This window comes from Plectropomus leopardus, chromosome 22 (assembly GCF_026936395.1).
Source record: "Plectropomus leopardus strain MGB_pleo_1.0 chromosome 22, ASM2693639v1, whole genome shotgun sequence".
Classification (NCBI taxonomy): Eukaryota; Metazoa; Chordata; class Actinopteri; order Perciformes; family Serranidae; genus Plectropomus; species Plectropomus leopardus.
In genome coordinates this window covers 3,952,501-3,976,262 of record NC_142197.1, presented here as the reverse complement: position 1 = coordinate 3,976,262, position 23,762 = coordinate 3,952,501, and the positions used below count along the sequence as shown (strand labels likewise).

At 37.6% G+C, this 23,762-nt stretch overlaps 1 protein-coding gene across 2 annotated transcripts in view; it reads left to right on the top strand.

Annotated features, from left to right (window-relative positions):
* The window catches only part of ptprr (protein tyrosine phosphatase receptor type R), a 43,256-nt gene that overhangs the window by 8,169 nt on the left and 11,325 nt on the right, over window positions 1–23,762 (top strand). For both annotated transcript variants that reach the window (XM_088072972.1, XM_088072971.1), the window contains 8 exons: window positions 5,318–5,646; window positions 16,132–16,245; window positions 16,324–16,473; window positions 17,709–17,816; window positions 19,543–19,665; window positions 19,752–19,873; window positions 20,265–20,399; window positions 23,122–23,311. In XM_088072972.1, the coding sequence (XP_087929098.1) occupies window positions 5,318–5,646; window positions 16,132–16,245; window positions 16,324–16,473; window positions 17,709–17,816; window positions 19,543–19,665; window positions 19,752–19,873; window positions 20,265–20,399; window positions 23,122–23,311 (1,271 nt within the window). The remainder of the gene's footprint in view (window positions 1–5,317; window positions 5,647–16,131; window positions 16,246–16,323; window positions 16,474–17,708; window positions 17,817–19,542; window positions 19,666–19,751; window positions 19,874–20,264; window positions 20,400–23,121; window positions 23,312–23,762) is intronic.

Sequence of the window (23,762 nt, the reverse complement as noted above, 5' to 3'; positions counted from 1 at the left end):
CCTCCATTCCTGTTTGGACCTAAACAAGGATTGTGGCGACACTAATCAAGGGTTATGTCAGAAATTCATTTAACTGTCGGGCAGCTGTTGGTGGGGCAGGTGATTGGTCCTGGCTCCCCCCTGTGCACTGCACGATAAACGACGCCCAGCGAAGCTGAAATTCAGCCTGACTCTAAAGTGAGTCATGCAGCTCAAAAAATGGGTCAAAAAGGGGCCAAAGTCGTACAGAGTATGCTTGGCTTTACAATAGGAATGGCAGTTTCACTTAATTTTCCTTTTAATAGCCCACCACTCATTGAGAAAGGTGGGCGTAGTGTTTTGACAGCGATGTTGTTGGGTCACAGCAGCGTTACCAGCAGTAATCGCTGAATGAGCGGTGACATTAGCTCACGCTCAACCAACCTGGATTGTGCAGTTCGTGTTTGTAGTTTTTCAACCAGTTGAAAATTGCAATTCAGATCCAAATGCAGATATGTTTTCCTGCTCTGCTCTAAAAAAAACACAACGGCAGCAACAGGGCGGTGAAGGACTGTTGTGTTTATTTTTTCAAAGAAAACAGAAGCTTATTTGAGTAATTTGATTACATGAGCAACACAGAGCTGTCGCAGACAATAAAATTTTTGTTTTTAAAAACAGAAACTGTACGTCAAACACATGATTTATTGAAGGTTATTAATCTTAAGAGCTACACATTAGATGCAGTTATTTTCTAGTAGGTGTGTGTATGTTGTGGAGTGTTTTTCCCCACAGAGTTACCGGGTCGGCCCTCCCTAACTCGACCTCTGATTGGCTGACAGCTCCCACAGAGGCGAGTCGAGGGCCGACTCTAACCAATCAGATCATGGCTCAGCTCAGCATCGTGCATAGCAACCAGGACGCTGTCGTTAGGGAGAAAAGAGGCCGCAGAGAGAGAAAGCTGTGTCAGCTCCACAGACGTCTCAAAGGACTGATTCAGTCGTCTGAAACCTCCTTAAACTGCGGTTTCAGGCTGATTTTAATTCAACATAGCAGAGTATAATGCATACTTTTATTTATTATGGGACAACCTGCTCTCCTTCAGAAATCTGGATCAGCATCAGACGCCACAAACTATTTGACCCTGTAAAACTCAAGCAAATTGGTTTGATTTCTTTTGAAAACACAGGGAATATGGCAATGACCAACTTGGCAAGAAATGCACCACATATGCAACAAATTGGTAAGGGGTGACAAGAAAAGTACCTAAAAATTAGTTTTAAAACAGAAGGGAGGGATTATTAGAAAATTGTCCATAAAAATAGGGAAAATTACCGTGAAGACTACATTTATATACTTTATAGATATAACTATAATATCAATACAATGGTTATATAACTATATTCATAACCATCACAATTCTATATTTAAAAATTAATTTAAAATTATTTATCAGAAATTTATCGAGGTCATTTTTGTGTTTGTTTTTGCCTTTCCCTTTTTTTAGTTCGTCTTTTCAGGTGTTTTTCTTGTAACCTTTTTACTAATTTTTTGAATGTCTTGTTTTTGAAAGAAACCATGCCATTTTGCTACCTACACATTTAAATTATTATTATTTTAAAAAAATGTTTTGCCTATTTTTATGTAATTTTTCTGCACTCCTGCGATGATGGTTTCATATTAATATATATATATTTTTTGCAAATGTTTGGGCAATTGCTTGTTGAGTTGCATGTTGCCTTCTCCTCATGTTTTTGAAAGAAATCAAACCAGGTTTCAAATAGTTAAGAAACAGGAAGCTCACATTTAACAGTCTGACACATCTTTATATTTCATATTCTACCTCCAAACAAACACAGAGTCACAGTTTATGATTTCTGTCTGCATCTGTTGAGTCACATAACAGATTTTTGGCACCTGTGCAGCCAAGAAAAATAGTCCTGTTGTTGGCAAGCAGACAGTCTGGGAGACAGGAGTCAGAGGACACTGTCATATTTTTCTCTTTCAGTGTGTTTTCTGGCAGAACAGACAGCAGACTCGATCAGACGCCCTGGATGAGCCGTCTGACAGCTCAGACTGTGTGCAGGTCAAACTGAATTTGGATGAGAAACCTTCAGTGTCATCTCTGCAAAGCAAATGTTTCTCACTCACAGTAGTAGAAGAAATCTATCGAGATAATCAAGGAATAGGTACCTTTTCTTTTTTTAGTTCATTAAGTACATTAATTCAGGTAATGAACTTAAAGGTCTCTAAGTCTTCGTTCTTTTTTGAGTATTTTAAATAAAAAACGCCCATTCAGCCATTAGCAAAAAGCAGTGATGTAGATTAGAGTGCTGATGATGATAATAACTGAAAGGGTTAGTTTGTCTTCTGTAGTGGGGTTGTACGAGGTACTTTTCCATAGTAAGTGTAATAGTAAGTGCTGTCAGACAACTCTATCTGAGGAGGAACTGAAGCCATTAACGTACTCTTTAAAGCCGCCAGTCTCCATTGACAAAAACAGTAATTTTACCTTTCAGAATATGGCAGTTGTTAATTTACCATTGTCTGAAGTGGTTAGTTGATGTTATTGCTCAACTTTTTTATTTAATTGAATTATTTATTTAATTAAAACATGGATAACACAATCGTCAAAGAAGGCTTTAGTCAGTCACAAAGAGGCACACTGTGAATGCTCTTTCACACCCTCATGGTTTATAATCCTAGAAATGTTCTAAAATCCTAGAAATGTCTTAAATTCCTAGAAACGTCCTAAATTCCTACACATATCCTAAAATCCTAGAAATGTCCTGAAATCTGAGAAACAGTCAAGAATTCGAAAAATGTCCTAAAGTCCTAGAAACGTCCCTAAAGTCTGTGAAACGTTAAAGAATTCTAGAAATGCCCTGTAATCCTACAAATGTACTAAAATCCAAAAAATATCCTAAAATTGTAGAAATGTTCTAAAATCCTAGTAATATCCTGGAATCCTAAAATTATGCAAACTTTCCAGACATTTCCTAAAATCCTAAAAATGTCATAAATTACTAGAAACATCATAAAATCCTAGAAATGTCCTAAAAATGTCATAAAATCATAAATGTCCTAAAATCTAGAAATAACCCAAAATCAAAAAATGTCCTAAAATCCTAAAAAGCCTAAAAAACTTGTCTTTGTTGTAGAAAGCAGTCATCAGTGACTTCAGGACACAAACACTGGTCTCCAGTATGAAAGTCCTGTGTTTGTTTGAATACTCCTTCCACCGCTTGCCCCTTATGTGATAAAAATACCAGCCAAAAGCAGTGTTCAAGAAAATATCGGCTCATCTCTTACATTGAATCAATACGTCTGTCCTCATAAAAATGAGCCTTTGGCTAACACTGTACATGTTTAATAAATCCAATAAATAAAATTATTGAGTACAACCTTCAGCAAGATAAAGTTGTGACTGTTCAAGGTAAAATCTGTCTTTAGTTTTTGCCAAATCACAAAGATAAACATATTCTTATGAACTGCTGAGAAAGGAAGATTAGCCTGTTATCCTCCTGCACGTCCATTTAAATCTTTGCAGCAAGCAAACACTGGAAATCAAGCAGACTGGGCTGCGGTTTAGCCGAGGTTCTTGTCTGTATTTTCTTTAAATAGACAGATCTCCGCTCCTCACAGTTCCCAGTATGAACATCTGTCACTGTGAACGTGGGGCCGGATGCTGCCGGGGGAAAAAAGGGCTTCACTCTGTAGATTATTTTTTTTTATCTCCCAGGATAAATAAAGACTGAGGATAAATTATGCAGTGTTCATATTCATCACGGCTGGATGAGTTTAGTCGGTGTGCAGGGGTTTCCTCTGAGCCGGCCTGCAGCCTGATGAAAGCCTCCATCCTGACCAAAGATGCTGTGACAGCAGAGAGAGACAGATGGGATCTCCTGCTCTCGTCTCTTATACTGCCGTCTTTGTGCTGCTGAATGTGCCCTGTCAGAGGGCCAGATATTTAAAAGATTAGAGGAAGAGGGAAGTGATTGCCGGAGGTAGATTTGTACGATAATTAAGAGTAAAAACTCTCTTGTCTGCATATCTTCTTCCTCTTCCTCAAGTCTTTTAAGTCAATAAATGACTGTCAGATAAATCCTTTGCCAGCGCCTGATATATACCGCGTGTGAAGGTTCGTGTTTAATTAAATTGTCTTTCAAAGCCAAAAAACACAAAAAAAAGTTAAAATGGTAGATGGCAGACAGCAAACCCGATGTCATTTTAGTGAATGAGAGCGGGACGGTAAAATTAGTTAACTTTTTGCCATCCTCTGGGACAAATGTTGACCCGGATATTGCTTAGCTCCCATAGCAGGAGAAAATAACGGCTGATCTGGTGCAATAAATTTGGTGCAGTTGTATTATCAAAATATGAAATCCTACTGAAAGCAGCAGGCGATGAATAGTGAATGAATAATGACCTTTAGAGGGAGTAAAACTTTCTTTACAATTTGGAATGAAAAGCTTCATTTTATGGCTATGTAAAGTGCTACAATAATTATATAAAATAGTAGACGTGGTTATTTTTAAATATCTCATAAATGGAGAGAGTCTTACTCCATCCTGCTCTTTTTTGTTCTGAAACTGTCACCATACAGCCCTGTTCTGTGGACAATAAATGAGGTGCAGACTTCGCTCCAGATCTAGGGTGATGTTTGCAGCCTCTAGACCGCGAAAAAAAAAAATCAAATTACTGGGCCGACTGCTGGAAACTTTTAAAGTGGACCGTTTACTTGTAATGTTCCTCAATGCAAGAGGAGATGACATGAATCCATCAACACATTTTAAATTTCAGTCTTACAACTTTGACAGCTGTTTTTATTGTCGCTATTTGATCACAGTCATAGTAACGAGTATCTTCAAGCTCATTAAAAAAATGCATATTCATTGCGACCGGATTGTGTAAACCGTATTCTAATCCTCGCACTGAAAAAAAGTTTGTCAGAGCGCCCTCTTGCACCTTGGTGCGCTACGATGGCACTAAACCCCAGTTCTTGCCTGACAAGGTGTCAGTGCATATACCTACTATTTATAAATATCCCATAAACAGAGAGACTGTCACTGCAGCCTGCAGCCCCGTTTTGTGGACGATAAACGGGATGCAGACTTCTCTCGCATCACAGGTGAACAAGGAAATAATCTGCACACATCCAGGGTCTAGGTACATCTTTGTGGGTGGTACTTTTGGTTACAAAGGTATTATAACAAAAGCCAACTCAGCTTTAGATGGGGCACACTGTTGATAGGGTTAGTTTTGGATTTTTAAAACCAAAATTATGTCCAGATCTTAAAAAATGCACTTTTCAAACATTTATCCTTCCACTTTATCCCACCTCCTTTTCTTTTTTTCTCAGAATCGTCTTCTGGTGATCACGAGCTTCGTCTCTTCCCTTCTCGTCGCTCCAGTCGTCTTCCTCGCCCCCAGCATGACTCGGACCTACAACAGGATGTGGAAAACCCTCCAGAGTCCCGCCACCTTCACCTCCACGTCCACCATCATCACCCCCACCTCCACCACCAGCACGCTGCCAAGGTAGCCAAAGTGATGCCAGCCGCCCTGCGGGACTCTCGATTTCGTCAGGAGTCGTCAGGCGGTCAGCGATCCCTCGAACTACTAGCGCGACCACATCACGAGGTGCACCCGGAGCACGCGGTTGTGTCTGCTCGCCATCTGGTTACCGTGGTGAGTAACCTGCTCCCTCATTGGGCAAGTTTTTTCTTTTGTAGTTGCTAGATTTGTATGATTTTGTTATTTTCGTATTTCCTCTCCTTCCGCACCAATCACAGACCACCTTTCAATTAGACAGCGTGGGGCAGAACTACGGTCAAATTTTGAGGATACCGTCAGTGTATTTTAGGCGTGGGAATCACCAGATGCCTCACGATACAATATTATTGCGATACTAAAGTCACGATGCAATATTATTGCAATTTTAAAAGTGTTGAGATATACTGAGTGATCGCAATAAAATATATTACAATGTATTGCAATTTATGACCTTTTTTCAACTGTGAAATAATAATAATGTGAAATAATAATAATTATAATTATTATTATACATTTTATTGATAGGCACCTTTCAAAGCACTTAAGGACGCCTTACAAGACATAATTAAAAACAAGCAGCAGTGCATCCATAGATCATAAACATTAATAAACAGAATTAAGTTAATGTGATAACTTGACACCACCATAAAATCAGACCGAAATGTCTCGTGTGTGAGACTTTAAATTTGAGCGCCTCGACCAGCAGCTGAAGGCTGCAGATAAGAAATTTCCGGAAGCTGCTGTGAGCAGCAAACACGTGCTGATGTCTTGGTTTGATAAAAGGAGGGTTCGTTTTCTCACAGGCAGCGAACAGTGACGGGGGTCAAAGGTCAGAGCAAACAGACAGTGAGTGGATGATGGATGAGGAGCTGCAGATTCGTCTGTAGCTACAGAGCTGGAGGAGAGATGCTGCACTCTCTGTTGCCATGGAAACACTAATCATGACTGTGTGTGTGTGTGAGACCCACTTACCTACACAATGGGCGGGTTACGTAACTCTTAGATAAACAGCGGCGACCTTCAGAGTGACATTGAGACAGAGACATGGACAGGTATGTGCTGGTTGATAATGAGAGAGACAGACGGAGGGATGGAGACATAATGAGACAGGAGGACAGACAGAGAGAGAGACAAAAAGAGAGAGAGGTGTTCTGGATTCTTCTATGACTGAGTGGATTCACAAAACCCAAAAATCTGTTTTTGTGATAAAAACATGTTAAATAATAAATGTGCACATACGAAAACAGAGATACTCGACCTGCTTTGCTTTGGGGCCACTTTTGTAAAATGACAGGAGCTCAGGGGCCAGTCGCAGCAGTCCCATACATGTTTTTGGGATTAGGGGATGTTTTAAGAATTTAAAGACGTTTCTAGGATTTAAGAACATTTCTAGGATTTAAGGACATTTTTAGGACTTTAGGCTGTTCTAGGATTTTAGGATGTTTGTAAGATTTTTGAGGATTTTAGGACATTCCTAAGGTTTTTTCGATGTTTCTGGGATTAAAGGACATTTTTAGGATTTTGGAAAGTTTCTTGGATTTGAGGATGTTTACAGGATTTAAGAACGTTTGTAGGATTTAAGCTCATTTGTAAGATTTAGGATGTTTCTAGAACATTTTTAGGATTTAGGGACATTTCTCAAATTTAGGGACATTTCAAGGATTTTAAGATGTTTCTAAGAAATAGGGACATTTCTAGATTTTAGGACATTTGCAGAATTTAAGGACATTTCTAGGATTTTAGGACGTTTCTAGGTTTTTAGGACATTTGTGGAATTTCAGAATATTTTTAGGATTCAGGGACATTTCTCATATTTGAGGACATTTCTAGGATTTTAGGACATTCCTAATGTTTTTATGATGTGTCTTGGATTAAAGGACTTTTTTAGGATTTTTGAATGTTTCTTGGATTTTAGGATGTTTACAGGATTCAAGGACTTTTAGGACTTTTAGGATTTCTACGATTTTAGGACGTTTTTAGGATTTAGGGAGATTTCTCATATTTAAGGACATTTCAAGGGTTTTAGGACATTTCTAGGAATTTAGGACATTTCAAGGATTTTAGGACATTTCAAGGATTTCAGTACATTAGGGGCCTAACTGGGACCTCTGTCAGGGCTTGCGGGGATCCTCCACTGGCACTTTTTTTGGTAAACAAGCTCTATTTTGATGCTGTTTTATGAACTCTGGCACCTTATATATACTAAAAGTACAAAAACAGTTCCCAGTGTGAATCACGTTGTTTTTATTGTGAATTAGAAAATGGTTTGGGAGCCACCCGGCACCGTCTCGGGTGGTTTTGTGTTGTAACTGCAGTATAATGGACTGTCATTAGTACTCTTGAAGTGTTATTAGTAAATGTGCATTTGGGACATACAGTCTGATTCAGTGTGCAGACATTTATTTATAGGAGAAATATATTACGATTATTAATTTAACTGTGAGGTCTCACTGCCAACACTCCCACAATCCTCTGCCAGAACAGTCAGAGGTGTCGCTGCCACAGATGCATTGTGGGAGGGGGAGGAAATGTGGAGGAAGACAGGCGTGAACGCTGGGAGTTTACAGGCGGTTTACCTGTCCGTCTGTCTGTGTGTCCGTGTGTCTGTTGACAGTTTGTTTTTGTGGTTCGGTCCTCACAGCAGTCAGAGTTCGGGGTCCTTACAGTGGGATATAGGTCACCCTGCACAGTGCCTGATGAATAAAACACACTTGCAAAGAGTGCAATGAAAAATTAATGTGAGATGTAAAATTGTACTTTAGTAAATAATGTATATGTATTCTTCTTCGGGGGTTACCTGGTCATGTGATGGCATTTTTGGACCAGTTAAACAAAGGAAGTTATTTAAGAGACGCTGAGAAGACTAAATAATTAAAGTAGAAAGCTCTGGCTAACTGACAAAAAAACAAATAACGTCTGGTTCGCCCACGCGGGCAAGTCGCCACAGACACCAAAACTCTGATATACTGAGAAAAAAAAGCGCTTTCCCTGGCGACAATAGGCTTAATTAGCACTGTGTGAACTCGTTTGGCAACAGCTTGAATGTAACAAACGTTCATTTATATGACAAATTCCTACTTTCAGCTTTAAAGCTTGTTGTGCAAAACTAAAGTACCTCTGTGCAAAGGTCTGCCAATGACCAGTGGTGCCCAAAATAAGGTTTGGGACCTTCCAGGGGTCCAAGATAAATCTGTGCGGTTACAAGAGGACAAGAATTCAGGGTTCCTGCAGAGCAACTTGGCATGAAATGGCTCCTTTAAATTGCAAAAAATTGTAAAAGGTAACAAGTAAGTAACCTGAAAATTAGCTAAAAACATAACAAGAGAGAGAGAAAATCTTGGGAAAAATATCAAGAAATCTATATTTATTTTAATTATTATATTTTGTTATAATTAACATACAGCAAAACATATTTATTTGTATTATTTTATTTTATTTAAGCACTTTTTCAGGTCATTTCTTGTTCTCTTTCTTTCTGTTTTTTATAACTGTTTACTAATTTTTTGCTAATTTTTGGGTCATTTCTTGTTAAGTTGCTCATTGCCTTCTTTCCATGTTTTTTTTTAAAATAAATCAGGCAAACTTCCTTGTGTGTCAAGGGGTTAATTGTAATTATAACTTTTTTAAATCAAATTTTCCTTGCATAACACGAGGTCGCAGGACAGGAGGGTATTTATTTTGTGAATATTTTGAGTTTGGGAAACTGTCAGTTGTTGTTAAACGGTGACTTGACTTTTGTGGCCCTCTCTGTCCGCTGCTTTTATCAATGAGAAACCGCCGTGAGGCTCAACGCCGCCTTACGTAACCCTATTCTGTGTTAATGGACTTCCTGTGTGCGTGGTCACATGACCCGTCCCTGCAGGCTGCTGCCGTTACGTCACGTCAGCACAACGGCGACGCCACTGATGGACAGAGAGGGACAGAAAAAGAGGTTTAATGACACAATCGAGCTGAAAAGCACTTAACTTATATTAAGAGAAAAACTCAGTACTGACAGAAAATGTTACTGTTACGAAAACTAAATCATAAATAAAAAATAAATAAATATGTTTGGTTTTTACTAACTTAAATTTACATTGTTTTTGTTTTGTTAACTGTCTTTGAGTATTGTGAAAAGCGCTCTATAAATAAAATGTGTTATTATTATTAATTAAATAAATAAATAAATATAGAAAAGGCAAAGATAATTTAGTTCAAAACAAACTTTATACAAACTTTTGTTAGTCTGACAAATCTAATTAATGTTTTAACAGCATTACTAATTGGAGGTTAATCAAATAGTTTTGATTAAATGTCAAACATAAACTAATTCTGGCTTCTTGAATGTGATAATATGCTGCTTTTTTGTCTTTGGTGGTTGAAAATCAAATTTTAGCTGTGATAATTTTCAGAATTGATTATTTGGTATATTAATTGATACATTTTTTGGTTTATGAAATGTCACAAAATGATGAAAGTCTCAGATATAGCTAATTTTTTTGCATATTATTTTATATTTAATTTGATGTTATTTTTACGTGAATTATTGTCAGTTGCAGCCGTATTAATAACTGGATTATTTTTCTATTTTTCAAAATAGACTCCAAGAAAAAGACATGTATTATTGGTGATATATCGTCATTAGTAGTTTGTTTGTGTATTTCTTGTCAGACTTTTATTATAATCTAACAGAATAAAATGTGTTCAGATGGAGGCTGAGAGGCAAAGAGGTTGTGTAAGTCCCAGATGGTACCCAGTCACCTCCCATCTCTGCATCACACCACATGCCAAGACACTGCAGTGTGTGTGTGTGTGTGTGTGTGTGTGTGTGTGTGTGTGTGTGTTTGTGTGTGTGTGTGTGTGTGTGTGTGGCCTTTGGTCTCCTGTCAGGTTCTCACAGCACGTGCAAGCTGGTTGTCACACACACACACACACACACACACACACACACACACACACACACACACACACACACACACACACACAGAGCAGTCGTGTGTGTGTGTGTGTGTGTGTGTGTGTGTGTGTGTTATTTAAACTAAATGCTTCTGAATTAGACTAAACTTTGTGATTTGGATTTTTTTAAGTGATAATTGATGAGCAAAGGTGGAGCGTCGTCGTTGTAGCGGTTTGCGTGCTCCTCCATGGTGAGCTGCATCGTGGGTAATGTAGGCACTAGGTTTTGAAAAGAAAGAAGTGGAATTTAAATAAATAAATAAATAAATAAATAAATATGTATATTTTTTTTTTTCTGGATTTTTTGCATCAATTTTGGTCCTTTTTTTCACTTTAAACTTTCCATTTTAAGTCTCTTGGTGTTGTTAGAGTGCAATGCTAAATCTGTGTATAAATCTGTTTATAACTTTAGTGTTATAGTAGTTTATGTAGTACTTCAGTACTTAAGTCTACAGTAGCTTAGAGATGTATTATGTATCATGATAAAGCCTAAAAATATTGCAATCGCCCCATCCCTAAACGTTTGATTACCATGGCAGCGACTGAAGCTTCAAACCTTTAAGGCATTTTTGTCATCTCCATCTGAACGTCGCTGCTTTACCTGCAAATCTATTTTTTTATTTGTAAAAGAGCAACAAAAAGCAAATGTTTGAACATGCAGAGTGAGATCAAAGCAGGTGGGTTCACTGTGTTCAAATTCAAATCTCAGCCTACACACTCCTCAAACTGTGTGTGTGTGTGTGTTAAACTATTCAATAATTCATGTCAGCGGTGTGTGTTACGTCTGCTGGTGGAGGGAACTTTGACGCCACTTCAAACCCACAGAGAGAAACATGATTCATCCAGGATGCTCTGATAGAGCCGCGGCTTTTATCTGTTTTCTGTATAAACACACATTTCAACATTTTACAAATTCATCCTTTTTTTTGTATTTTGCAAAAATAATACTCTTTGTCCTATTCCATCTTTTTTAAGAGCCACCAGCAGCTCCTGCAAAATGCCTCTGGTTGCTGTAATTATGTAATTTAGCATATTTTTCTTCAGATAAAGCTGTAATGATGACTGTGATATAAATGTAATATTCATTTAGTAAAATTTTCCACGCTCAGCCATTAAAAAAAAGGAACGTCTCACGTCAGATTAGAGATTATAGAGCCGGCTCCGCTCTGAAGCCGGAGCCATTTTTTCTCAAAGGAACCAACACAAGCGTGAATAATCTAACCTCACGTCAACCCACTCATTCAGCTGTGTGTGTGTGTGTGTGTGTGTGTGTGTGTGTGTGTGTGTGTGTGTGTGTGTGTGTGACAGAGTGATCTCATTCAGCTGGATGTTGCACGTGGCGATCACGTTTTCCCCGTTAGCGGTTTGAGGAGAAGCTGCACAGCTAACACGCTGCAGAAAATGACTCGCTTACAGTAATCTCATTGCTCGGGCTGATTCAATAAAACATCCCGTAGAAATATATTTATCTTTGCGTGTGTCAGCCAATCCCACGGTCTCATGACATAAATATTCTCAGCTCACTGGAGACAGTAAAAGAAAACCTTGTTTTTTGAATAATTTACCTGCTTGGAAGTGCTCAGTAATATTCAAAAATATATATTTACAGTGGTGGTAATATGACGCACGGTAAAAATTCATCAGCATCAGATTTAAAGACATTTTTATAAAGATAAGATTAAAGAAAAAGGCAAACAGAAGAAATATTAAATGACAAAACATTTTCTCCAATATTCTTAGATATTAGAAAAAAAAGGACATAGATTCGACAGATTATCTGCCTGGACAATTATTCGGTCCAATATTCGGCATTTTGTAGATTATCTGTTCTGGAGTTTTACTTTAATGATCGCCGATGAAATTAATTAATTAAAAAGTGCAAAGAAAGTGTCAGCATGGGAGGAACTTTTACTTTGTAAAACCTCAGGGATCTATTTTTATTTATTCACTTTTTAATATAAATTTTCATTTAACAACCCCCCCCCCCCCACTGGCCTGGGGGCAATCAGCTAATTAGTGGCTATTACTGTGTTTGTGTGTGTGTGTGTGTGTGTGTGTGTGTGTGTGTGTGTGTGAGTGTGAGTGAGTCGAACATAAATAGCACCTGATCCTAACAGGAAGCGCGGCGGGATAATGGCATTACCTGGACGACAGCCAATCAGGTGGCAGGTTGCGCTCTAAGCCAATCACAGATCACAGAATGATTAGATCAGGAAATGGAGCGAAAAGTCCCCGAGCTCTGACTGACAGGCAGGCAGCCTTTCTCTCTCTTTCTGTCCGTCTATTTGTGTTCATTGAGTGAAAAGCTTCCTGTGGTCGACGGGGAGGATCAACAATGTTTACATGTTTACTTGGTAAGGTGGTTTAGTTATTCCGGTTGTCATTCTTCTTATTTACAGATTGTGGTTGTTTACTTGTTTGTGTTTTGACTCTTTAGCGGTTGAATTGTTGCTTTAATTGTCCGTTTTCTTTTCATGTGTTTGTTAAATGGTTTAAATGCCATTTAGTATTAACTTAAACAGTTTGATTTTTAGTTGTTCAGTTGTTTACTGCAGTTTTTCTTTGAAAAAAAAGGAAAATTAACCTGCAGCTATTTTGATAGTTAATTAATTATTTAATGCATTTTAAAAGCAAAAAATGTAAAAACAGTTTCCAGCTTCTGAAATGTGAGATTTTTTCTGGCTTTCAGTTACAGGAAACAGAATATTTTGGGGTTTCGTGCTGTAGGTCAGACAAAAAAAAAAGACATAAAAATAATGAATTCAGAACAGGATTAGGACTGAATCATTATTATATAACTTATTCATGAAAGGGGAGGCAAGTTAAATGATTTTTTTGAGCACGGGGAAAGGACTTGTGTTTTTTATTTTGGCTAAGGAGAGGGGTGTTCAACTTTAAAAGACTGTACTTTGTAATTATCTTACTGCCTTCGAATGCAGTTTTTTTTTTTTAATTTTGGTGATTTTTTTTGTCCTTTGAAAAACTTTTGGTGTTTTTTTTAAAGAAAAAAATGCGGAGTTAGTTTCTTTAAATTTTGAGTGCCCTGGGAAGAAATTGCAAGTAATCAGTAGACTTTTAAAAATATTTTCAAAAAGCAAGGGTAAAATATAAATGAAATTATCATTATTATTATCTTTGTTGTTTATTTTTTCTTGTTTTTGAATTGATTTTGTAATGTTTGTTTTATACTTTATTTCTGATAGTTTCCAGGTACTTTTCTTTGTACTTTTTTTTTTTTTTAAACTAATTTGTGCTCCTTTTTGGGGTCAAATCTTCAGCTGCTCATCCCCTTCTTCCCATGTTTTTTTTTTTTTTAATAATAGAAATCAAGCCTATTTGCGCAGGTTTCAAAGGGTTAAAGACATCATCTTTGTTACTTGTGACAGGCATATATTTTACATTTTTCTTACATTTTATTGACATTTAATTAATCTAGAAAACAATTAAGATTTGAGTCAATACTGCAAACAGTTGTTGCATCCCAGACTGTGGGCGTCTGTTTATTTGTTTGTTGGTTGATTTTATTTCAGGAATGAGACAGAAAAATAAGAGTTTGTTAAACAGAACAAACTGTAACCAGAGGCAGACTGATAATAACATCAGTGTGTGTGTTGAGCCCGTCTGGCTGTGGTTTATTGTTCCTGATATTGAATTAAGTGGCAACAGAACATGTTGTTGTTTCAGCCATTAGCAAACAGCCGCCCACACACACACACACACACACACACACACACACACACACACACACACACACACACACACTCACACTCACACACACACACACACACACACACACACACACACAGCGGCAGCAGTCAGTCTTGTCTTTACTCACAGCTGGATTAAATAATCGGTCCTGGTTTGATCTGTGTGTTCAAAGAGAGATTCGGCACACGTTTAGCGTAGCTTAGCACAAAGACTGGAAGCAGAGGGAAACTGTTAGCCTGGCTCCATCAAAACAGAAATAATAAACCCTCCAACGACTCTTAATCTGTTTCGATGTACCTGTACAGCACATGTTTTATCTTGTTAGCTAACGAGCTTGTCAGCTGGGTTTATGTGACAGAATAGATTTAAGACTGCTGCTAATAACTGTTTTTATTATTGATTAACTCTTTGGGTACATTGGCCTGATTTCATTAAAAAACATGAAAAAGGCAAAGAGAAACGAAAGATGAAGTGACCCAAAAATTGCAACAAAAAAAAAGTAAAACTACAAGAAAATTAGTAGTTAAATATATTTTTTAAAAAAGTAAAAGAAAAAAACAGCAACACAGAAATGACCTGGTAAAAAAATGTAACATAATTTTAAATCTATAATTTTGATTATTATAAATATAGTTTTCTGTAGCTTTTTGTATTTTTTCCTAGACATATTTTACTTGAATTTTAAAAATAATTTTCTTGGGCCCCTGGTGTCTCAGTGGATAGAGCGAGCGCCCCATTTATAGAGGCTGTGTCCTCGCCGCAGCAGCCGCGGGTTTGATTCCGGCCTTGGCCCTTTGCTGCATGTCCCAAGGCAAGGCAAGCCCCAAAAACAATCTTTAAAAAATAAATAAATACATTTCCAAATGTATTATTTTTTTGCAATTTGTGTGCAAATTGTGCACGTGTGTGTTTTTAAGCTCTCAGGGTCGTCTTCTAAGGATGTGTTTCCTGTTGTTTTTACTCTTAACGCGCGCGCGCGCACACACACACACACACATGCTGGCAGTGATTACAGTAAGATCCAGGATGAGTCATTAGTGTTGGTGCTTCACCTGTCTCCATATCACTTTTGCTGAAAGCTGAGAGACTGTTGGGAAAACCAGCGGAGCCAAACACGAGTAGAGATGGAGGAGGGGGAGTCGGGGGGTGAGGAGAGATGGAGAGATGAGTGATGAGAGAGAGATAAAATAACAGCAGAAGACACAGAGATGATGTTATGATTCGATCTGTTTGCCGATGAGGCTGCAGATTCATGCCCGTGTTGATTTCTGTAAGGCGGTTTGGAAAGCATGTTTTCTTTATAAATCACCAAAACCTTTTAAAGAAAAAGGGGAAAAAAAGTAATTTGATTTAAAGACCCCCCCCCCAAAAACCTTTTTTTTCTTAAAAAAGTGCCCAAAAAATTTGAAAGGAAAAAAAATCATTAATTTCTTTCTTTAAAAGTTAAATTTAAAAAAGCAAAAAGCAAATTGTCATTTTTTTTCTTTGAACGTATACAAACAATTTTAAAGAAAAATAAATAAATAACCAATATTTTTCTCTCTAAATATCAAAAGTTTTAAAGATAAACTGGTCTTTTTGTTTTAGAAAAAAAAGAAAGGGAAAAAAGCCTTTGAAGGCAGTAAAATAAATAAAAAATACAGCCCCTCCCCAATGCCTAAAAATACAAGTCCCTCTCCAGTGCTCAAAGAATTATTTGACATGCCCTCCTCTTTTTTGTGTCACCCCCTTTCCTCTCCGAAATAACAAACAGTCCCTTGGATATATTAAAATATTCAGTTCTCATCCTGTTCTGAATTTATTATTATTTCTTAATAGAATATATTGAAAAAAGCTATTATACAGCCGTGAAGAAGAACCAATGAGAAGTGTCGATGGTTGTTTCAGAGAATGTGTGGTTTTGAAAATTTGCCTTAAAGTCGTGGAAAAGTCAGATATTAAATCAATGATAACACACATCCTCTCTCTCTCTCTCAGTACCTAGCTGTGGATGTGAGGAGGCTGAACGTCAGTCTTCTTCGGTGGTTTCGGGAAGGTGTAGCGGCGGCGCTGGGTGTTCCTGCGGGACACGTTCACATCAACCGGCTGAATGTAAGACACACACCGCTCAAACATTACACGCCTCTGATTGATTTATTGATTGTTTAAATGATTGATGGACTCTTACAGGAGAAGAAGAATGGCATCGAGCTCTTCGTGTCCTCTGATAGGCTGGGGATCTCCGAGCCCCGCCCCGCTGAAGAGGTCATCCAATCACTGAACGTCAGGGTCCTTCACCGCCACCTGGGGCACTTTGGCATCACAGAAGTTTCCACCGAGGTGTGTGTGTGTGTGTGTGTGTGAGAAAACTGTCAGTGTGGCTACTGCTCCGTCTCCTAGGTAACTGCATCTCGTTAAGCGTCCTCGTTAGTCCCCGCGGAGACGGACGGAGAGGATGGATTGAGATTATTAGAGAGCAGAGTGCTGCTGCTGAAAGTTTAATGGAAGTATTAAAGTCCCATCGATCAGCCTGAGGAAGAACAGAGCAGCTTTATAGATTTTATTAATATTATTACTGCGAGTCCCTGCAGTGAGAGACGTGACAGCTCCTCCGTAATAATATCACTGCAGCAAATCAGGAACTCCTCGTGACTCCCTGTCAGCGAGGAGCAGACACAAAACAAACAACAACAAAACAGGCTCCTCTGTCCGCCTTAAAGAGATATTCCAACCAAATCAAATACTTCATTACAAATACTTTTGAGTTAATTTCCCACCATGCTCCTGGTTGAAAATATTGTTATAAGTATATGTTATAAATATAATTGTACCAAACTCCCTAAGAAATATTCCATATTAATAATAATAATAATAATGTAAAATAATAATTTATAATAATATGTTTTCAAGGACTGTCAGAAATTTGAAATTCCAATGATAAGTTATGATTATACAGTTTCTAACTTTGATAAAGCTATCACACGATGTAAACTTAAAAAAAAATCCTGCAGGCTGGGAAGGAATATTTTCTTTAAAAATCGCCCAAAAAAAATGTGCGAAAAAAAATCATCAAAATGTTTTCTTTAAAAAAAAAAAGACAAGAAAATCAGCAAAATGTTTGCAGAATACAATAACAAAACATTTTGTATGAAAGTAACAATTTTAAAAAAAAAAATGTATATAAGTTACCAAAAAAGTTTTAAAGAAAACTTGCCATGTAAAAAAAAAACTGTTAATAAAAAAAAAAAAAAATCAGCAAATTTTTTCTTTAAAAATCTGCAGTGAAAATGTACCAATAAGGAGTATCAATGGTAAAAAAAAAAAAAAGGCCAGACTGACTTACTTTATGAGAATAACAGCTTAGAATAAAAGATTTCCTCGGTGCTCCGTCACACAGCTGCACAAAAGTTGTGAAATGTCGGATCAGCAACAGTCTGACAATATTTTCACCTCATCACAGGAGGGACGGAGACTGAGTGGGAATTTATTACAAGATTTAAAAAATAATAATAATAGTAATCCCGCACAGACTATCAGAAACGTTTTTTAAAACTTATTCTCTTCGTTTCCTGCAGAAGAACGTCCTGCAGGGCGAGCAGAGGGATCACGTGTGGAGCAAAGAAGGTTTCTACGCCGTCGTCTTCTTCTTCACCGTCTTCGTCATCGTCATCACCTGCTTGATGGTAAATTACGGCCTCACACACACACACACACACACACACACACACACACACACACACATTTGTAGCTTCTGAACCCATAAAGAAGCAGAACACGGACAAAATGTGCTCACTTTCTAATTGGTCCTCACTTAGACAAACACGCAGATCAGCGTGATCGCTGACGAAAACAAAACACGGTGCTAAACCGTTTGCTCTGATTGGCCGAGACAGCCGCAGCCGTTGGCCAGTTTGTGGCAGGGGTCAAAGGTCAGTGTGTCCTGGCCCTCAGCCACAGTGTACACACATACACACACATTTCTAAAAAATGAATTGACGTCATACAAAAAATAGATGAATAAATAAAAGATAAAGACGGGGTTTGTCCAAGGTGCTTGACGTGTTCAAATTTGGCACTTGGAAATTTAGGCAATGGAATACCTTGAAAATCAGACTTTTTTTCTTTCTTTTTTAACCTTTAAAAAAACCTGAGCAATTTGTGATTTCTTTCAGAAAAAATAAGCAACTTAACAAGACATGGAACAAAAAAAATGGGGAAAAAAGCCCAAAACAAACAAAAAATTACCTAAAAATTTTTTTTTTTTTAGTTTTAAATATTTTATCATATTTTTATCTGTAGCTTGTCCTTGAAAATAAAAATGAGTGCTTGGAAAACCACTTGAAAGTCCTTGAATTTTACATCCCAGTATCTGTATGAATTCTGTAAATTTTATTATTATTATTTACTTGACAACAAACGAAGTGTAGAACACAGAATAATAGTAACAATAACAATAGTAATAATAACTTATAAATACTTTTTTAGACTACATTTTATTGTTGACAGTGCAGTAAATGGTAATAACAGTGTTTTTTATCTGCCTGTATCAGTTGCTGTGTAACAATTATTCCACAGGAGGGAGCACTCGCACAGAGAAACACATGGTTTTTAAATTCAATTAATCTGTATTATGTTCTCTCTCGCAAAGCTGCGTGAAAAAACTGATCTCTTAACAACTTAATGACTCTAGATTAAGATTTATTTCTGTAATTTCTCAATTATTTCATCCATGTCCTATTTGGATTCGATATAGTGTGTTTTAATGCACCCTTTTTATTCATATAAACAGTGTAGACACACAAGTTTGCACATATAGACAAATGTCTGCCTTTTGCATGTAAAAAGTACAACATTAAAAATTTAAAATAATTTTATAAATTATTAATTTATTGCAAATTGTGGAACATTTCTTATCAGTTGCTCATTGCCCTTTTCCCAAGTTTTTTAAAGGAATTGCACAAATTTGCTTACGGTTCAAAGGTTTAAATACTTGGGGAAGGCGTTAAAACATCTCACAGCTCTACAAGTAAACTTTTAAATTGCTGCTGTTGTCCTTCTCTTTGGGATAAATTTGACTACAAGAACCTCAAAAATATTTTCACCACCCAAATAATTATTTTATTTTATTTTTTTTTTTTGCATTTTTCAGTTTGTAAATAATTTCTATTTCCTTTTAAATTGTAGTGTAATTTTATTTATTTATTAATTTTTTTCACAAGTCATTTATTTATTAAAACCAATTTAGGAAACTTAATAAAGAGCTTGGTAGTGTTTTTATAACTGTTTTAAGACCCTGTCAGGACATGACTACGCCCTGGATTTCCATTGTCAGTCAGAGGTTTCATGAGTTCTTAATTAAAAATCAAAATGATTAATGAACTTTGTTCTTCTCTTTTGTCTGATCTGCAGGTTTTGTTCCGACTCAAGGAGAAAGTTCAGGTTTCTGACAGACAGCTGAAAGCCCCGCCCCCTGTTGTCCACCTGAACCCGACTGTCCAATTAGATTCTGCCCAGAAGTCAAAGGGCACCAAGGTCGGCATCGGGCACCAAACCTCTGTTTGTAAAAATAAATATAACACACAGTAAGGAGTCGCTAACGAGTCCTTTTTGTCGTCCAGGTTGTGACGTCAGGAAGCATGGTCCAGGCTGAGCTCCCTCCAGCTGTAGCCACGCCCATTCCCCAGCAGCAGCCAATCGTAGCCTGCCGCCGCCTCGCTCCTCCTGTCGTCCCTCTGCCCAGGTACCTCAACTGACAATTTTAAAGACGTCAGTTTGCATTATTTGATTTTTATTAGATATGCATCACTGGGTATTTAAACATTTATTTATTATTATTGTTAGTTTTTAGACCTTTGAACCCCGAGCAAATGAGTGCGATTTCTTTTAAAAATTTAGGAAAAAAGCCAGTGATCCACTTGGAAAGCAAGGGGAAAATGTCCAGGAAGAAAACTATGGCAAAATTAATTTTTTATTTTTTATTTTTTTCCTAACCTCTTGCTGATTATTGACTAATTTCCTCTTTCGTTGCTCATTGCCTACAACAAAAAAAATCACCTGTTGATGTTAATTAAAATTCCCTCATTTAAATACATGAACATAAACCAAATGTCTGACGATGCGTCTTCTCCTAGCTCCGCTCCTGCCCCCGTCGTCAGCAGCAACGACCACGTCCCCCCGATCACCGTTGCCCCGGTGACAGCCAATAACGAGCTTAAGCCCTGCCCCTCGCCCTTCAGGATGAAACCTGCCGCCGGACTGCAGGAAAGGTAAGAAAGAGACAGGTGTTTTAGCCCCGCCCCGCCACACATCAGTGTGTTTGTAAGTCTTTCTGGACACAAAACTATTTTATATTAATAAAAAATACATTTTATTTATTTACTTGGCACTTTCAGTTTTTGAACTGTGAATCAGGATTATAATAAATGACTCTGATTGTGACCAATGATCATTTTTTTGATTGCGACAGGAAATAGTCACTAATTGATCCTTTAACATTGTGTTAATTTAATATCTTATTGGGATGTTTGGACGGAAACTCACCTGATTAGCGCTCAGATTGCCGGCTGTGTTTTGGGATGGAAGTGTGTGTGTTTGTGTGTGTGTTTATAGAGCAGTAACCTCTAACCTGTGATTGTTGGAGCAGTCAGGTGTTGAGCTGCGTACGTGCAGATGAGGACGCTTTAACCTGAGCCGTGTGTGTGTGTGTGTGTGTGTCCTCATCTTAAAGTTCACACACTTGAGGTTTTACGTTGTGATAATGAAGCAGGTTTCCATCATAAACAATATATAGAGAGAGAGGAAACATGTACGTGGCCTTAAACTATAGAGGGAGGCGTTTTCCTCTGTGGTTGTTCTGTTAATGTCAGGAAAAATGTACGTTAGAGCTGCTTCAAGTGACTGCATGAACTCAAATGTTTCAAAGATTAACCCTTTGAAACCTGGATCAACATTACTTTAATTGTGCTGCCTTAACGGTTATTTAAACCTTTGAAATCTGAGCAAAAAGGTTTGCTTAAAAAAAATAAAAAAACATGGGAAACTTTTCTACAGATTGCAATAAATTCATAGATTTTGAAAATGTTTTTTGTAAAGATACAGAAAAATGCACAGAAAATTTTAAAGGAAAAAAAAACAAATCTCTTTTTAAAATGGCCAAATTTTTTTAAAGAAAAAAAAAGGCCAAAATAGGGAAAAAAATTAAAACGAGGCAGTCAAAAAGAAAAACATACAGCCATTTAAAGTTGTATGTCCCTCCCCTAAAGCCAAATTAAAAAGCACAAATCCCCCCAAAAAATTATCTGACATGCCCCCCCTTTTTGCACCACCCCCACTCACACAAGTGACACACAAGTTATTTTTAAATATTCATTACTAAAAAAAAAAGATATACTGTAAAAGGTTATTATATAGTAAAGAAACAGAACAGATTACAAATATCAATGGTCATTTCAGAGAATGTGTGTTTTTTTAAAAAGTCCTGGAAACAGTGTGTATGACTTCACTGTTTGATTTAGCACGAGTTTAAAAACAAGGTTTGGGCGTGAGAAACATTGATTCTGTCGGTTAAATAAAAGCAACCTCATTTTTCAAAATGTCACCTGAGAGAGTGTTGTTCAAGAGCTCTTTCGTAACTCTCCCTCTTTGGTAGTTTCATAAGAGAAAAAAAAACATCTTTATCTGCGCCTCCGCTCCGAGTCGAGCACTTTAGCCGTTATCTGCCGCTCGTAACTCTTCCGCTGACTTTCGGGTTTGAACCTCGGAGGCCGTTTTGTTCTGGTTACATCAGCGCTCGGGGCGAGGGTGTTTAAGTGTGGAGAGCACTCTGTGATCCTTAAGGTAAGAGAGGGAAGGAAGATTTCAGGCTCGGAGTGAGAACAGGATGTTTTTCTTGGTGTCTGTGTGTCTCTTCGTGTGTGTGTGTCTGTGTCCACTCTGGACGGCAGCCAATCAGCAATCAGACGAATAGGAAGTAACAGCATCCTGGACAGGAAGCCGGTCGACACGTAGCCAGACAAAGAGAGCCCACCACCCACACCCGCCAGAGCACACCTTGTCTTCTTTTCTCACCAACAAAAAAAATCATAATTAATCAGTTTAAACACGAATTCACCTCAAAGTTCAGTTAAATGTTCCTAATCCACCTTTAAAAAAGGAAATCTTCAATATAAATGCAACCATATTAATCAGCGTGTTTTAATTATGTCGCCTCACAGCTAAAAGGAGACATGCAGGTTAACTGGAAACTCTGAATTGCGTTTAGGTGGGAATCAGAGTATTTACACAATGTTAGAAAAAGTTGAATTATTGTGTTAGTCCGACTAAAACTGGACTTGTAGAATACATGTAATTTCTCTAAATTGATAAAACTTTATTTTAAAAAATAAAATAAAAATAAATAAACACTGAAGAGGAGCTTGTGTTTTTAATTTTGGCTTAGGTGAGGGACATACAGCGTGAAAAGGTAGTATTTTTAAAGTTATTTTAAATAAAAAAATCACACCCCGGCAGACCCCTCCTCTATTAAAATACAGTACACCGGCACGGAAACGAAACGATGTCCTGCTTTGGACGAGGTCGCAACAAAACATATTTTAGCCACCTAAAAAAATCATTATGTGTTGAAGGATACAGTATATTTGAATACATAATAGCTGATGGAGGCAGCGGTCGAGCAGCAGCACCGCCGTTCAGTGGAATAAAATGACTTTTTTTAGTGGAGCCTGGTGTTTTTGATATAACGGCTTCAAATCCCCGTCGGTAAGGGCTGTCTGTCGTTTTGGTGCCTTAAATCACATAGGGCAAAGTTTAACCATGTCCGAGTTTTATTGACTCTAAAGAAGAAATACAAATGATGTAATCCTGAACCTTATCAGAGCGGTAACCAGATGTGGTTAAACTACAATAAAACTCAGGAGGAACTTTTTACTTTGTCCATTTCTAACATAATATCTCATTTTTCTTTCCTCTCTGTCTCCCCTCTCCCTCCAGACGTGGCTCCAATGTCTCTCTGGTGTTGGACATGTCGGCTCTCGGCTCTGTGGAGCCCCTCAACGTTACCGTGGTAACCCCCAGAGAGGCCGCGGCCAGGGAGTACCTGTTGTCGGCCGGCCGGCCTCTGACGCGACAGCAGCTCCGCGACGTCGTCAACAACACGCACAAGCTGCATGCCGAGTTCGCCGTGAGTCATTAAACACAGCGTTCATTTCATATTGTCGCTGTTTTTAATTTAAATGTTGAAGCACAACGGCTCAAGCAAAGGTCGCAGGTTCAAATCCCGTCCAACAAGCATTACGATTAATGAGTATCCTGATTTACAAACTTAAGTTGAATACAGGGAGTTAATTTTCCAGTTTTCCCTCAGAGTTATTTATAATTATTATTATTATGTATGAAACATTATGTTATAGAAAAGAGTATATATATATATATATACTGTATGTGTGTGTGTTTGTGTGTGTGTGTCTTTTCAAGTAATTTTCTTGTTTGTTTTTGTATTTGGCTTTTTTCCTTAAAGTTTTTAAGTAGTTTTCTTGTCATTTCTGATAGTTTTCTTGCCAATATGTTGGGTAATTTCTTGCAAAGTTTATTATTTCCTTCTTTTTATGTTTTTGAAAGAAATCAGGTCAATT